General features: G+C 48.1%; 1 protein-coding gene across 3 annotated transcripts in view; it reads right to left on the bottom strand.

The window, feature by feature from the left end:
* Positions 1-12,081: 12,081 nt before the first annotated feature.
* Rabgef1 (RAB guanine nucleotide exchange factor 1) overlaps positions 12,082-17,240 on the bottom strand; it is a 34,833-nt gene continuing 29,674 nt past the window's right edge. For all 3 annotated transcript variants that reach the window (XM_015491391.2, XM_015491390.2, XM_048789874.1), the window contains 2 exons: positions 14,958-15,214; positions 12,082-12,954 (listed from right to left, as the gene is read on the bottom strand). In XM_015491391.2, coding sequence (XP_015346877.1) covers positions 12,556-12,954; positions 14,958-15,214 — 656 coding nt within the window. In that variant the 3' untranslated portion in view covers positions 12,082-12,555. The remainder of the gene's footprint in view (positions 12,955-14,957; positions 15,215-17,240) is intronic.

Raw genomic sequence — 17,240 nt, 5'->3', positions numbered from 1 at the left:
CAGCCTCGGGCGGGCACCAGGATCCAAAGGCTGTCCTTTCAGCTTCCTGGACTTTTCATTAAGTGAGCGATCAACTCCTCTGGTGACACCACCCAGTGGGCGCTCCACAGAGGAAGTCCACACCAGAGCTTTCCCTGCAGAGAACTCATTATTTCTTTAAAGAGGGCAGGCTTCAGAACCTTCCCAGAGGGCGATTCTACCCTGTAAGGAGCATTCTGTTTGGGTGGTTGCACGGGAAACCCATGCAGAGGCAGCAGAGCCCTTAAACTTCTAATATGTGCTTTTTTTTGGTGGGGGGGGGGCACCAGGGACTGAACTCAGGGGCCCTTGGGCACTGAGCCTCGTCCCCAGCCCTATTTTGTATTTTATTTAGAGACAGGGTCTCACTGAGCTGCTGCTTAGCACCTCGATTTTGCTGAGGTTGCTTTGAACTCTGGATCCTCCTGCCTCAGCCTCCTGAGCCGCTGGATCCCAGGCATGGGCCACTGCACCCGGCCCTAATATGCCCTTTTGAAAGTCTGTGTTGTGCCATGGTTTGGGTAAATTTGTCTTCATACCTTTAGAATATTTCTTTTCCATATTCTGATTATAAGACAACCATGATATTATATAAATTTAGGAAATTTTAGAAGATATTTAAAAGGAAAATTAAAGCCACCTGTAGTCCCCCAAACCCAATGGTAACTCCTGCTACAGGCTTTTGCCCTGCTTCTTCCCTTTCTTTGTTCCCGTGGGTGCTGAGGGACTTTAAAACAGTCCTGGGACCATGCTGAACCTTTATAGGGCAGTTTCCTCCATTGTTATTATTTGTGTGAGGGTGGGGTTGAACCCAGGGCCTCGTGTGTGCCGACAAGGCTCTGCCACTGAGCCACGCCCCAGCGTGAGGAAAGTGGTCTCAGGCCCTTGACATGCTACCTACCCCTGTGACTGTCACGGTCCATGCTCCCTTCAATGAAGGGCACTGTTCTGTATGCTCACAGTCACAACAGTGTGAACCTATACTCTCATCCTTGCCAAAGAGGAAAACTGTACTTTGCTATTCAGTTATTTTACATTTCTTTGAGTATTAATGAGACTGAGTATTTTTCCTATTGTTGTCTAAAGACTGAATTGTTTTCCATGTCCTTGGTGAACTTTAAAAAATTCTTTTAGGGCTGGGGTTGTGGCTCAATAGTAGAGCGTTTGCCTTACACATGCGAGCCGCTGGGTTTGATCCTCAGCACCACATATAAATAAATAAATAAAATAAAGATATCGTGTCCAGTTACAACTAAAAAATAAATATTTAAAAAAAAATTTGTTTTGAGTTGTTGATGGACGTTTATTTTATTCATTTATTTATATGTGGTGCTAAGAATTGAACCCAGTGCCTCACACATATGAGGCAAGGCTCTACCACTGAGCCACAACCCCAGCCCTAAAATTTTTGGGGGTGGGTACCAGAGATTGAACTCAGGGATACCTGACCACTGAGCCATACCCTCAGCCCTATTTTATTTAGAGACAGGGCCTCACTGAGTTGTTTAGCGCCTGGCTATTGTTGAAGCTGGCTTTGAACTCCTGATCCTTCTGCCTCAGCCTCCTGAGCTGCTGGGATTAAAGGTGTGCGCCACTGCACTCAGCCCTAAAATGCTTTTCAGTTATAGTTGGACACAATACCTTTATTTTATTTATTTATTTTTATGTGGTGCTGAGGATGGAACTCAGTGCCTCACATGTGATTTTTTTTTTTGTTATTTATTTGAAAGTTTTTTCTATGTAAAGGTTAGAAATCCTTTATCTGACAAATGTAGTTTGTCATTTATCTTTTTGTTTATTTTATGAGAACATTTCTTAGATGGCATTAGCCCTGATTAAGCATCTAGTATATGTACATGTGATATACGATCACACAAGAAGACAACTAACATCTTAAGTGCATGCCGACAATCTTCCTGGGACAAGGATTAAATAGATCCATCCTAAATAAAAGGATCTGGACTTTACTTAAACGTTGCTTAACTGGAAAAGGTGTCAATGTTTAAAAAAAATTTTGCTGATGGGGGGCTGTGGCTGTGGCTCAGTGGTAGAGCGCTTGCCTAGCATCTGTGAGGCACTCAGTTCAATCCCCAGCATTGCATATAAATAAATAAATAAATAAATAAAATAAAGGTATAAAAAATATAATAACATTAAAAAATTTTTAAAACAGAAATGTTTTTGCTGATGGAAAAATAAATCCAAGAAAACCAGGATGTAAAAACAGTGTTTTTCGGGGCTGGGGATGTGGCTCAAGTGGTAGCGCGCTCGCCTGGCATGCGTGCGGCCCAGGTTCGATCCTCAGCACCACATACAAACAAAGATGTTGTGTCCGCCGAGAACTAAAAATAAATATTAAAATTCTCTTAAAAAAAAAAAACAGTGTTTTTCAGAACCAAAATATGTTAATTTCAGTACATAACCCAAACAAGGTTCGCATTAAATGAAAATAAGATGTTAAATGTCCATTAGTGTGTAAAAAATGGAATTTAATTGCTCAAGCACTAGACACAACTTTGTATTCATCTTTTATAATTTACAATCCATCACCTAAGATGATCACTATCATTACTACTCCAGAGTGCTAGAGATCACACTGAAGGCCTTGTGCATGGGCCTGACCACTAAGCCACAACCCCAGCCCCGCCCAAGGCCATTTACAGTAGTGTTGAGGGCCACAGCCGAGTCGGGATGACGCACGGCATTTTTGCCACAAGTAGTGGTTGAGAGGTGATGCCAGCGAGTTCTCCCGGAGTTCCCGTTGAGTTCCAGTTGAGCTCTTGCGGGGATTCCCGGAGAGTTCCAATTGGTTGGGGAAGTGCCGGAGGAGGGATATTTCCAGTTGCTGGTTCCTGGACGAGCCACATGGGGTTCGAGAGAATTCCCGGGGAGCGTGTGTGGAGTGTGCTGGTGGAGTTCAGAAATAAAGTTTGTTCCTGCTTCAGTGGCTCGTGATTTGTGCCCAGCCAGACTGCGGCACAGTAGCAGTGCCATCACTGAACAGAGTGTGACTTTCCCTTCATCACTTTCATTGCATAGTGCAACAAACACTTTTGATCTAATACTTTATGACTACTGAAAACATAAAATATGCTAAAAATTCCTAAGATAGTTCAATTAGAACCTTAAAAAATAAAGTTCTAGACATAAAGTTGGTAATCTGAGGCTCCATAAACAGAGACCAAATGAAATCTCATGACATCTTTTCCTCAAAAGGACTATGAGAGCCAGAGGTTTTTACTCGTCTTTATCTTGTGAGTTTGCTTCATATTACACAGTTTTGTCCATTTTTTTTTCATTTAGAAAACTGCAGCAATCTCCTAAACTCTGTTAAGGGTTTTGTCTTTTAAGCCAAATATCTTTGAAGACAGGAATTTAGTTCTGGCAGTAGACAGACAGGATATAGTTTCAGAAATTCACATTGTCTTCAGAAATTTTCGACCCCTGAGCGTTCTCACGGTCCGCCATGTTTCCACTGTGTAGCCAGAACACCTCCCTCCAGCTCGCCCTGTCTCCCGAAGCTCCTGCGCCTGCCCTGGACTGTACCCGCGCTCAGGGCTGTTCTGGCCACTTCAGAGCCAGGCAGCGGGCAGCATGGCTGAAGGCAGCTCTCCACAGGCTCCTGCCCGCTGGGCCCCTCCTTCCATGCATTTCCCCATCCCTCCCTCCCCTGAGGCCCCCTGTGACTGGTGAACTTGAGGAAGAACTTAACTCCTCTGGGGACAATGGACGTGCTTCCTTTCCAGAGCAACACTGCCGTCAGAAGAGAGGCGTCCAGGGATGGTCTGGCCTCCTCCTGTGGCTACTCTGAGAAACTTCCTAGGTGAGGGCCCAGGGGGATGTTTCTTCCTGTGACACTCTTGCTGGTGAAGGTGGGTCCTTGATGAGGACATCCAAGTACCCTGTGAACCGCCACAGACCCTCTGGCACTTGGCTTGGGCTCTCTGTACCGTCATGTTGATGAGACAGATACCTGTGTCCAACAGAGTAGAGAAGGCGAGAGGAGAGGAAGACCCCTGGGAAGATCCCTGGGACTCTTCCCCATGGTGACCAACCTGCTCTCTCCTCTGCCTTAGCCAAGGAGCTGGGGAACTTCAGACGCAGCACAGCATGTGGCGGTTCACCTGGTGGGCTCTGTTCCGGTGGGCCTCATCCCGGTGGGCCTCGTCTCGGTGGGCTTTGTCCTGCTGGGCCTCATCCTGGTTTTCTTTTGCAGTGCTGGGGTGGGACAGGCCTCTCCTGTGCCCTACCACCCAGCCACACTCCCAGCCCTGTCTTGCTTTTCTGTCGTCCATTCACCAGCAGCTAGATCACAGCCTTTGGTCCTGGCTTATGGGCTGCAGAGGCTACACTGGCCACCCCTTTCCTGTGAGAACAGGGCTTGCAGTTGAGCACTGTCTTGGTTTGAGCTTGTGGTCTTCCCTTCACTGCGTTTCCCTTTGATCCGTTAGAAGTCCCTGAGGGTTCTGGCTGATCCTCCTGGGTTGAGTCCCTTTCCCACAGGTAGGACGTTGACACTGTTCCTACTGACCGTGGCTGGTGACTCTGCAGTGTTGCCAGGTCTGGGTTGCTCTGTGGCCGTTAAGTCTGGCAGGGGTCTTCAGGGGACCAATGCCCAGGCTTTCAGCTTTGCCCACTAGACATCTTGGGGCCTCGGAGGAGAGTGGTTGGAAGGGGATCACTTTGTGGCTTCATCTAGTCTCCTGGAAACCACTGCAGCAAGACTTGGATTTGGAGTCACCATTTCTAATATTTTTGAGGTCTTTTGCCATTTTGAGTTTTTGGATCTGGGTGAAGGTCGGGTTTTTCAATTAAGCACAGCAGAGACATGGCCCCTGACTCTCAGGGAGAAGTGTCTCCTTCTGCTCCTCCAGCTACAAGTGCCCTCTGCAGAGAAGCCCAGGACTGGGCAGAGCAGATGGCCTCCCCCTCCCAGGACGCCTGCAGGTGAAGACAGGCACTGGGCCTCCTCCTCAGAGGTGGGGTCTCACTGGTTTATTCTCTGCAGTGCTTTGTGCCACCTGCCTGCCATCCCAAGGGTGCCACATGAGTATCACATCCCCACAGGTGCCCCAGCCTATGACCTGTAGGTAGCAGCAGGCAACCAGGGGAGGCTTCAGCCTGGGCCCAGCCAGGAAGCCGTGGCTGAGCCATGGGAACCTCCCACAGAGCAATCCATTTACCGTGTGTGTGTGTGTGTGTGTGTGTGTGTGTGTGTGTGTTTTGCTGGGAATCAAACCAGGGCCTCCCACATGCTAGGAAAGTGCTCTACCACTGAGCCACACACCTCCAGCCCCTTGAATTTAGAAAATTTTCTTGTAGTTGTGGATAGACAGAATGCCTGTTCATTTTTATATGATGCTAAGGATCGAACCCAGTGCCCCACAGAGGCAAGCGCTCTGTTACTGAGCTACAGCCCCAGTCCTCTTTTTACTAATTGATTTGAGATAGGGCCTCACTAAGTTGCTGAGGCTGGCCTCTGACTTGCCAGCCTCTGCCTTAGCCTCCCAAGTTGCTGGAATGACAGGCATGCACCACCATGTCCTGCAAAAGTTTTAAATTTTGACTTCTATTTTTTTGCCTGTGTTTTTGGTGTCATATCCCAAAAAACAGCAGTCACACCCAACATCAAGCACACTTTTCCATGTTTTCTTCTGGGTCTCACAGTTTTGTTTCAGATCTTTGACCCATTTTGAGTTGGTGTCACACAGTGTGAGATGAGGGTCCAACACCATAGGTTCTGCACGTGGCTGTCCAGTCTTCCCAGCACCATTTGTGAGAAGACTGTACTTTCCCCACTAAGCGCTCTCACGTATGCTCTTCCATGTTCAAATCTTTTGCTCATTTTCTAATTTTTTAAAATATAAATTCAACACATTTATTTACTTATTTTAAAAAACTATTTCTATTTTTTGTTATACATGACAGTAGCATTTTGATTCTTTCTAACGGGGGAGTTGACAGAGCTCTTCATACAGCGTGGATATTAGCCCTTGGTTGGATATGTGCTTTGCGGATACTCTCTCTCTCTCTCTCTCCCGTCATTCACTCCATCAACAGGGTCTTTCAAAGAACAACGTCTTTGATTTTGATTAAGTGATTTTTCATTGTTTTCTTCCCCTTTATGTATCATGCTTCTGGCGTCAAGTCTAAGACCCTTTGACCTGGTCCTAGAGTCCCAAGACTGTCTCTCTGCAGGAATCATAGAAGTCAAAGTGCTCCTAGGAGGAGTCTCTTTCTTGGGCCTACTGATGTCTAATTTCTGCAGCACCGTTTGCTGAGCGTCTACCCTTCCATTGCGCTGCTTTTGTACCGGTCCTAAGGTGTGTCCATCCATCCCCTATGCTACTGCAGGGCCCTCTCAATTGCTGTAACTGAATCCTGCTTTTGTTTTCCCTGCAGGGTTGGAGAGTGAGACCTGAGCCTCACCCCTGCCAGGCGAGTGCTCTACCACTGAGCCCCAGCCGCCCCCCCAGTGAAGGACCTCAAGTTGAGGAGTCCTCCTCCCTTTCTCCCCCACCCCTTCCTCCTTCCATTCGGTATTTCTGCAGTGCCAGGGGTTGAACCCAAGGCCACACACATGCTCAGCACTGATCTATGTCCCCTGCCCCCCCTCCCTTTTTTTCCAAATTGCTTAGGCAATTCTAGTTTCTCTGGTTCCTCTGCCTTCCCCCATGAATTTTAGAATATGCTCATCAAGAACTACCAAAGGAAATCTTGCTGGAATTTTATTAAATCTAAAGGTCAGTTCAGGGAGAATCATCCAATACATGAACCCAGTGCGCCCCTCCGCTTGTCCAGCTCTTCCTTGGCTTCATCATTGGCAGCTGGTGCAGCTGTGAGCATAAATGTCCAGTAGTATTTATACCCGAATATTTAATGTCAAGCATTTGTAAATGGATTGTATTTTTTCAATTCTTAGTTGTAGATGGACACAGTACCTTTATTTTACTTATTTGTCTTTATGTGCTGCTGGGGATCAGTGCCCCACGCGGGCTGAGAAGCGCTCTGCCTGAGCCAAGCCCCTGCCCCAGTGGCATTGTGTTTTACATTTTGTTTCCACCTGTTTGTGCTGATAGAGACTCTTCTTGACTTATGCTGGGTAACCTCCTGATGAGCCAACCCACTGTAAGAGGAAAACATCGTAGGTCAAGGACGCACAGAAGACACCCGACCTCCTGAGCACCCCAGCCTGGCAACACAGCACCCGCCTGACTCTGTGCCCTGGGATGGGTGGCCAGCTGGGAACAGTTCTGGGGGCCACTGCCCAGCATGGAGAGAGCCCAGGGAAAGATCAAAGTTCAAAACTTGACATTTCTACAGAACATATATCACTTTCCCACCATTGTAAAGTTGAAAATCCTAAGTGGAACCACTGCTGAATGAGAACCATCTCCTATCGCAAAATTGAATACATTTTAAAAAAACTTTGGTGCTGGGGACGGAACCCAGGACCACACACATGCCAGGCAAGCACTTTGCCACTGAGCCACAACCCCAGCCCTATACCACATTTTTTTTAAATTTTATTTTTTTTAGTTATTGATAGAACTTTATTTTTATTTATTTATATGTGGTGCTGAGAATCCAACCCAGTGCCTCACACATACTAGGGAGGCGCTCTACCACTGAGCCCCAGCCCCAGCCACATTTTTTTTTAAATACATTAATCCACTGATGGACATCTAGGCTGGCTAAAAGTTTTTTTTTTGTTGTTGTTGTTGTTCCAGGGATTGAACCCTGCAGTCCTTAGCCACTGAGCCACATCCCCAGTCCTTTTTTTTTTCTTTCTTTCTTTTTTTGAGACAGGGTCTCATTTTGAGGCTGGCTTTGAACTTGCAATTCTCCTGTCTCAATTATCACAGAAAATGTCCCATATTTTTTATTCTTTTCTGTTTCTTTTTTTTTCTCTTCCATATATGTTGTCAAAATTGCAACAAACTTTAAGATTTTAAGCTGGGCATGGTGGTCCACATTTGTAATCCCAGTGGCTTTAGAGGATCATGAGTTTGAAATCAGCCTCAGCAAAGGCAAGGTGCTAAGTAACTCAGTGCGACCCTGTCTCTAGATAAATACAAAACAGGGCTGGGGATGTGGCTTAGTGGTCAAGTGCCCCTGAGTTCAATCCCTGGTTAAAAAAAAAAAAAAAGCCCCCAACATTTCAGTGGCTTTGTGACCTTAGAATCGTATGCAATACTCCACGAGATAGAATCAGAGTTCCGACAGGCTGCTGAGCAGAAGAGGTGGGTTCTACAGACAGAGAAGGGCTGTAAAAAGCAAAATAACCACTAACAAGATGAGTCAGGGCTGGGGCTCATCGGTAGAGCACTTGCCTTGCACGTGTGAGGCACTGGGTTCCATTCTCAGCACCACACAAAGTAAATAAAATAGAGGTATTAAAAAAAGAGAATTCTGATAAAAAAAAAAAAGATTAGTCGTTTTGAATTTACTTTCTTGTAAGCTGCAGGTCTAGGGAGACAGAGTAATAGAAAATTTATTTCAGGGTTATTTCAGGGCAGTCTTCCTAAGGGTCAAGAGCGGTGATGATTAAGGGCAGGAAGGACACTGGCTGGGAGCCATGGGCCCCTGCATCCTGATTCCTCAGGAGGCAGATGAGAACTCAGTTCCAGGCTGATGATGGGGAACTTGAGTATAAATGACTCCATGATCCGTAGCCTGGTCTACCAGGGCCTGACGCAGGTGTCTTGTTGGAAACAAGGACCTGCTGTATTTCCGGTTGACATCATGGACTGGACGTCAGGGAGGAGAACTTGGTTAGATGGCAATTGATTGTTCTTGACAAGAATGCATCACAGGTGGTGCCACTGCTCCTGACCCTGCGTCTCTCCATCAGAAAGTGACACAGAAGGAGTCTGAGCTATCCTGAATTCAACTAGAGGCTAGAGAATTGAGGGAGGAGAGAAGCTATCCACATTGTGACTGCACATCTCGACTCAAAAACCTTCCTGTTTACTTCCCCAATCCAGAAACAAGCACTTCTCTTCAGTGACTGTACGAACCCATGGCCCTTCCTGCTTCTAGCTGCCCTGGGACCCTCATCAGTGGCCAGCACAAGTTCAGAGTAAACAGCTCATGCTTTCCCTTCCAAACTGTCATCACCAACAGCTCCTGACTGTAGGTTTGGCAGACACTTAGATGCTACCTAGCTTGTAGCTGCTAATTGCAAGAATGTGTCAGAAGACCTGGTCCTTTCTAGCTAGTATCTAATTGTACTCGTCCTAGGTTGGAGCCCCAATACCAGGGTCCTAGTCACATCTGGAACTTGTCCTTTACCAAATGGGAAAAATAACAGTGAAAGCAGAAAAGAAACTTCGGTCATTATGGCCACATTAGGAAGAACCACGTCCTCAGTCTTGTCCTTGGGGTACTGACAGGAGCCTCCCGACTACTGCAGTCTGGCTGACCACTGTCTGGGGATGAGAAGGTGGCTGTGGCAGGTGGGAGGAGCCGGGCAGTTTCTACTCATTACAAGATGTTTCTGGCCAGACCAGCTGCTCCTGGAATCCAAGCTGACTGGCTCAGCACAGAGGAGACAGAAGCAAACAGAGGGAGAAATGTAAATTTCTTTCCACATTTTGCAGACCCAAGGGAAGAGTCCCGTGTTTTCAGCAAAAGCAGCCTCAAAGTTCTTGTTACATAATGGCTGACTAAATCCTTTTAATTTGGAGAGCCCTCTATCTAAAGAGTTCTAATAGTTTTTCCCTTTAAATTTATCATGTAGAGAACACTTTGATGCAGGAAGAATATCGTTTTCTGCAACAACTTGGAATTCCTTGGCCACCTTCATGCCAATCAATTCATGGGAGGTTGTAAAATGGTACAAAAATCCCAAAACCAAAGGCGAGCCTCTCAGCTCTGCAGCACAGGTCCTCCCCACCTGCCGACTTCTCATCCCTCCACCACCTTCCCTTCATTTCTGTTTGAAGACTTGACCTTGGGTAGAGCTGTCAGCAGCAGGGGTCCGAGGAGGGCTGGAGAGGGAACTCAGCTTGGGGCAAGTGAGGTCCTGGTCAAAGTGCACAGAAGTGGGCTTACGGACACTCAGCAGAGGCAGAGACCACCTGAGGAGGGCAGGCGATGTGCGCTGAGGGACAAGGGGCCTGGCGGCAGAGTGCGGTGCCCTGGTCTGGTAATCGCCCAGGGTCCTGGGGCCTGATGTGTCCTCAGGTTCTTCGGGCTCACGTGGTCTTTGAGACCTGATCAGCAGGCAACGCTTCAAAGTCCCTGGACAACAGGGTTCTTAAGCCAGTGTCCCGCCATTGCTTCATCTGTTCACGGCACAGGCTGACCAACGGTGCACAAGGTGACTTTCACAAGTGGGTGAACTTCCAGGGACTCCACATTTACAGATTTCCCAGAAGTGTGGGAGTGAGAGGCCTGGAGGAAGGGGGTGCATTGGCTCGAGGCTTTCGGGTTCACGTGTCTCTCTGCCCTTTGTCTCCTTTCTTTTGCATTTCTTTTATCCTGCCTCAGAACTTCCACAATGTCAACTGAAATAGCAGATATTCCTGTCTCATTCTGAGTTTTAGCTGGAAAACTTCTCTAATGTACCATTTTTAAGGATGATAAAGGTTGACTATAGCTCAAAAAGGACATCTTCGTCACCTGAAAACGTCAGTAATAATGTATGTCTTCCTAATACCGAGCCAAAGTCGACCTATATGGAAGAGGGACGGACCGTGAACACCCATGGAGAAGAACTTCTTTATAGAAGGCTCTTCCAGTCACGACAGCTACAGGACATGACACACCACATTTCCCTGTGGAGAGCGGAAACCCTGGCGCTGTGGTGCCACTCCAGACAACCCACGCCTCCTGCACACGGCCGAGTCCCACCTGCAGAGCTGGACCATGGGGACTCTCCACGCTACTTTAATGAGCTGTGAGAAACCCAAGTAGATCAGCTTGTGTGGGAGGCTGATTTGCATATTTTATTTAAAGATCATCATGTACAACCCCGTCAACTGTATTTCCTGGAGAATTAAGACTCTGTACACCTCTATTAGCACCTAGAAAGTACATACGAAACAAAAAGGAAAAATGGGAAAGCGATCCACCAAAACCTGTGGGCCACGTTACTCAGGGAGATTCTCACCAGCACAGATGGACTTGTTACCGTCCCTGAGAGCTGGTGACTGGGAGGCTCGATTGCTTCATGTCTTCGGTACACTTGAGGACAGGAGCTGTGTCGAGTGGGACAGGTTCTATGTGTACAGTTAAAGGGTGAAGAGTTCACATTCACCCTGTTTTATTCCTGAATCACCAGCCTGCAGACCTGCAGTGAGCTCTCAGAGGTACTGGGAGAGCAGGGGCCTTACCTGATTGCTTGTGGGGGACGCTGTTCAGGATGGTGCCCTGGGGCCATTCACCATCTCACAAGCACCCTGACACCTACAGACATCACTGGTCAGGGATGAAGGCTGCACACTGCAGGCAGCCAGCGCCCCATGGCGAGGACCACCAGGTGGCTTCCCCTGCTCAAGAGAGGCCTGTGGTTCTCAATGGGATCAGTGGGCAGTTTTCCACAGCCCTGAGGGACTGCTGCTGCTAGTGGGCACGGAGGGCCGGAGCGCTGCTGAACACCCCCAAAGCACAGGCAGCCCTAGGCCACATTCTCAGGCCAGGGCCTGTCAGCACTGCAGAGAGCCCCTTCCAAAGGAGGCAGAGGGGCACCATCACCACGCGCAGCCCTGCTGAGGGCTCCCCCCAGCTCTCGTCACACCCACCTCCCCCGGCACACCCCGACCAGGGCCAGCCAGACTTGCTGGCTGAACAGGGGCAGGTGCCAGCAGGGCCAGCTCATGTCCAACAATCTAGACAACCAGCAAGTGGCCGTGACTCAGGACAACTGGTGTCACCTCACTGGTGTCACAGCCTCGGCTACACTGACCTCACTGTCCAAGATGAAGTCCACAGTACAAGGGGCACACAGAAAGGCTCCGGGGTTCCTCTGGGTGGGCAAACCAAATAAGATGGTGCTAAAGACAAATATCCCACAGAGCTCATTTTAAACTAAATTAAAAAAACACATGAAATGCCACATGCAGCAGACACCCGTTCTTTTTTTTATACATATTTACAATTTTACATATTTACTTATCAACATTTCTTCTGTCTTTACAATTACAAACTCCTTCAAACCGTGGGACAGTGGTAACAGAGGACTCTCTTAAACACAACTTGACAGCATTTGCTTGTTTCACCCTTTAGAAGGCAATTACTCCCCAAAACCAGACCACAGCGAACTGAGGAGGAGGCCCACAGAAAATCATGGAGGAAAAGAAGGTGTAGGCAAAGTTTCCACATAAACCTTAAATGAATCTGTTTCAATAACTCAAATAAATAGTACTTTATTATTAACTAAGCTTCTCCTACCTGGAAAAACAAAACAAAACAAACAAACCACCCCCACGAACTGTACCTTAAAAATACTCTGGCATCTATAAGCAATGGAGTCGAACTCCAGACCCCCGCTTGAAGGCTGCAGGCCTAGAGCAACACTCCCACGTCAGGTCCTCATCCGGCATAAACCTGAGGCTGCAATGGTGGGGGGAGTTTGTCATTTTCAACATTTTCAGAGTCAATAGCTGCTAATGGTTGACTTTGGGGCTTAATTTCCAGTGGATATTTCTCCACAATGTCTTGAACTTCTTTTGCAATTCCATCTGTCCAATCTATTAAGTCTTTTTCAAGTTTCTTGGCTTCATTCATGATTCTTTCCTGTCTTTCATTCAACTGAGACAGGAGATCCAAGTTCTTATACATCTGCTTCACACCTAAGCAGGCATCAGGAGACCAGCCCTCGGGCTCTTGCTTCCTGGGAGAGGTCTGGCCGGACATGTAGCGATCAAAATCCTCCTGACTCAGATTCAAAGACTGGGCATCTAATTTCTCAATGAAAGCCACAGCACAGCACTGCAGGAAGAGGAGGACGGTATTACAGTCAGATTAGACAAGCTGTAAGTATTCAGATTTTTAAAACCTTGTCACAGAGAAGTTAAAATGGAAGCAAAAGTAAACACACAGACTAGTGAACCTCCATATAGGTCAGCTTCAAAAACCACCAACCATATTTCCTTCATTCTCCCAGGAGGTCCAGGCCTGTGTGCAGCTCGCAGGGATCCACCAGCCACTCCCTGCAGAGCTCTGGCCAGGCAGGGGCAGCTGGTGCCTATGGATCCTGGAAGTCCTGATACACATAGACCTCTGGTCCTTGGAGAGGTATTAACATCAGTGGTCAGCTGTCACCTCTGTCCCTGAAGAGCAGTGGTGTGTGACCCTGGGGGAGTTGCTGGCACTCTAACATTCCTGGCTCTGCAGGGGGGAGCAACTGGGCAGCCACGGCCAGCACAGAAGGCCCAGTTAGGAGAGGCCTGCCGCTTTCTCATACTGACTAAAATTTTCTACAAGGGACATATACTAGATGCATATTTTTTAAAAAGCTATTTTCAATACAATTATAATGCGCCAATAAAAAGAAGTAGGGAAAAAGCTATTTTCACAAGAAAGGTATGTACGACAAAACAGAGAGAAACAGATGACTCTCAGAACATCTTCTGAGAAACCCACCCACCTACACTACTGCTCAGAACAAGTAGAGCAAGTCATCCCTCTAAGGAGTATGTGCCACCCTCACAACTGTCTTCTGTGTGGCCACTCCCCTACTGCCCGGGGAGGGAACCCAAGGAGATCCTGACACTCCTGGAGTGTGAATGGACACAGGGCAGGAAAGAAAAGGCCACTGAAGAGAGAGAGTCTCAGCTCTCAGCAAATCGTGTGAGCCCAAGACGGGCAGAACTCTGTGACCAGGCAAGACAGCACAGTGGACAGTGGAGGACAGACGCCAGGGAGGAACACAAGGGGGAAACACCAAGGCCACACAGGGACAAGGGGAAGTGGGTGGCAGGAGCCAAGGGACAAAACCAACTCCAGATAAAGGCGGCATCAGGATGCCGGGGGAAGCAGAGCAGGCCAAGTGACCCCCATCGCTTCCTGGGGCTTGCTCTGGTGCGCTACAGGCACACACAGGAACAGGGTCACCCGACACAGTCACACACGCATGGGACAGAATTCGCTCCACTCAGTCCCCGGTGCTTCCCCTTTCCCTCCCTGTTCCTCCTCTCTACTGGTTTTCCTTCTGTTTAATATTTACAGTTTTTGTTTAAAATTAGTACTTTATAGATACACATAAGGGTAGAATTCATGTATGTACACAGTATAATTTGGTGAATTTCATTCTACTGTTTCAAGCGTTTTAAAAATGGATTATAGGAGCCAGGTGCAGTGGTACACACCTGTAATTCCAGTGGCTTGGGAGGCTGAGGCAGGAGGATCATGAGTTCAAAGCCAGTCTCAGCAATGCCAAGGCGCTAAACAACTCAGTGAGACCCTGTCTCTAAAAATAGGGTTGGGCATGTGGTTCAGTGGTGGTGTGACCCTGAATTCAATTCATGGTACCAAAAAAAAAAAAAAAAGGGGGATACAGGGCTGGGTATTCAGCTCAATTGGTGGCCTGCCTGCCTTGCATGCACAAGGCCCTGGGTTCAATCTTCAGCACCACACACACACACACACACACACAAAGTCTCTTTCCTTTCTCCCCTTTCCTTCAAAATCAATCAATCAATCAATCGGATTACTGTTGAAGACTGGACTCTCTCAGGGTGGAAACAGCCCAGTGCAGTGACTCCCAGCCCACGCAGGACCCTGGTGATGCCTATAGAGGTGGGGCTGTGCCCTCTGTTTGCAGTAGAGTCACTCACTCTGGGTCACAAGGGCTCTGTGGCACAAAGTGAGCACCCTAGCCATGCCTACTCCTCCCTTGTGAGCAAGGACCAGCCGTAGGCCTGTGAGTGACCCGCACGGCCTTGGAGCACCCCCTTCCTGGTCTCCTGCACAACACTGAGCGCAGCCCTCACCAGGTTGGTGAAATAGTAGCCATCCTCCCCGGTCATCAGCCGACTGGGGTTGCAGAAGCGGGTGATGTACTGGATGTTGGACTGCAGGCGTGGGGGGTTGCCCTTCAGCACGATGTAGATGAGCGTGGGCAAGAAGTCATCTGCAGAAGCGGGCTCCCTCTTGGTGACCTTGATGGCGTTGAAGATGTGCTTGCTGCACCTGGTGATGCAGGCCAACTTATCCCGAGGCACACGCTTCGAATCCATTTCAATGATGTCTACAGGGCAGAGAGACAGTGCTATGCGTGGGAAAATAGTCACACCCAAGAAGCAAGAGGGTAACTGTCCTTATCTGTCAGGTTACACAGGTGTTCTCACTGACTCCCACCCCAGTGGTCACCTAGCATGAAAAACCCAGAGCCCAAGAGCGCAACAGGATAGGGCTGGGTGGGGCTCAGTGGTGGAGCGCTTGTCTGGCACATGTAAGGCACTGGGTTGCACCCTCAGCACATGAATGTGACTGGGGTTCGCCCACAGAGCAGGCGCCCCACCAGGCAGCACAAGTGCTTCCACAGGCTTCGCCTGGAGCTCAGAGCACCCAGGGCGAGGAACAGAGGTCTGAGAGACTGCACACGGGAGCTGGGGCTGGGGCTGGGGCTCAGGGCGGAGCGCTTGCCTGGCACAGGAGAGGCACTGGGTTCCATCCTCAGCACCACATAAAGATAAATAAAGGCACTGTGTCCACCTACAACTAAAATACACATATGATACATACACAAATAAAAAAGAGAGAGAAGCTACACAACGTGCCCTCGTCTACCGCTGGCTTCTAGTCACAGTGGGAGACTGAGAGGAAGATGGTTTAAAGAAGCCTCCCCACTGCCTGTTTCTCTGTGCATCTCAGACTCCATCTCAAGGTCTCAAGGTGCCCACTTTGTGCTAAAGCTGACCTGAAAGCACAGTAGTGACTCCTAGGGGGAAGGAGGAAGCTGGTCACAGGGACAACACAGCTGGACAGTGGGGACTCCATCCAGGGTTCCACAGCAGAGGGGCAGCCACAGCTCACAAGCACTTAGGAAATGACCCTGATGGGATCATTGCATGTGTGGCCATACGTCAAACCCCACTAACGTGTACAGTTAACATGTTAAAAATAAAGTAAAAAGCAACATGGCATGGGGCTGGAGCTGGGGCTCAATGGCTGGTGCTCGCCTCACATGCTTCGTGAGCCACTGGGTTCTATCCTCAGCACCACATATAAAAATAAATAAATAAATAAAACAAAGATATTGTGTCCATCCTCAAAATCAATCAATCAATTAATCAAGCAAGCAACATGGCTACCACACCAAGCCCCTCATGTGGCTCTCAGAATGCAGCCCGCTTAGGCCCATAGAAGCTAGTCCCCGTGGCTGGGATCTCCATCAGCTAAGGTGTCCACAGAAGCTGCAGGACACTGACAACCCACTTGCGGGCAGAAGGGATAAAGCAGGGGTATAAATTTACCTCAAAATAATTCTTCATTTCTCTCAGAAAACTACTTCACTGCCTGTGACTACCACCAAATCCAACGAGGGGGTTCTTTTTGCAGTTCTAGGGACTGACCCCACTGAGCCATATCCCCCAATTCTTTTTTTTTGTTGTTGTTGTTTTGGGACAAGCATCTCCCTAAATTGCTTAGGCTGGCCTTGAACTTGCAATCCTCCCACCTCAGCCTCCTGAATTTCAATGATCACTGGGGTGAGCCACATGCCCCACACTAATGGGCTCTTAGAAGTGCACAAGAGCAGGACAGCTGGGCAGGGCGGCTCACGCCTGCAATCCAGGGACTCAGGAGGCAGGAGGGTCCCAAGGTTCAGGCCAGCCTTGGCAACCTATTAAGAACCTGAGCACGTAGTGACACCCTGTCTCTAACAGAATCTAATAGAATCGTGTTATATACACACATAAAAGCTCCAAAGGAAATACCACTTTTATGTACACGTAAAGTACCAATAAAAAATGGGTAAATGAAGGTGTGAAAGGAAGATCAAAAACAGGGGGAGTGAGGAGAGGAAGAAAAGGGAGGGGAGCGGGATTGAAACCAAATTCTGTGCATGTACAATGTTGTCAAAAGGAGCCCAAATATCATGCGTAACTGTAATGGTCTAATAAAAAAACAAATCAGAAAACCAAAGGGTGGGGATGTGGCTCAGTGGAAGAGAGCCCCTGGGTTTGATCCTCAGTGTCGGTCTGACTCTCACACACATGCAGGAGAAGAGATTATGAAGGATGTTTTTTTTCTTTATCTTTACATTTTTTTGT

The sequence above is a fragment of the Marmota marmota genome, unplaced genomic scaffold (genome assembly GCF_001458135.2).
Source record: "Marmota marmota marmota unplaced genomic scaffold, marMar, whole genome shotgun sequence".
Lineage (NCBI taxonomy): Eukaryota > Metazoa > Chordata > Mammalia > Rodentia > Sciuridae > Marmota > Marmota marmota.
The sequence above is the reverse complement of the archived record's forward strand: the minus strand, read 5'-3'. Positions and strand labels throughout refer to the sequence as shown.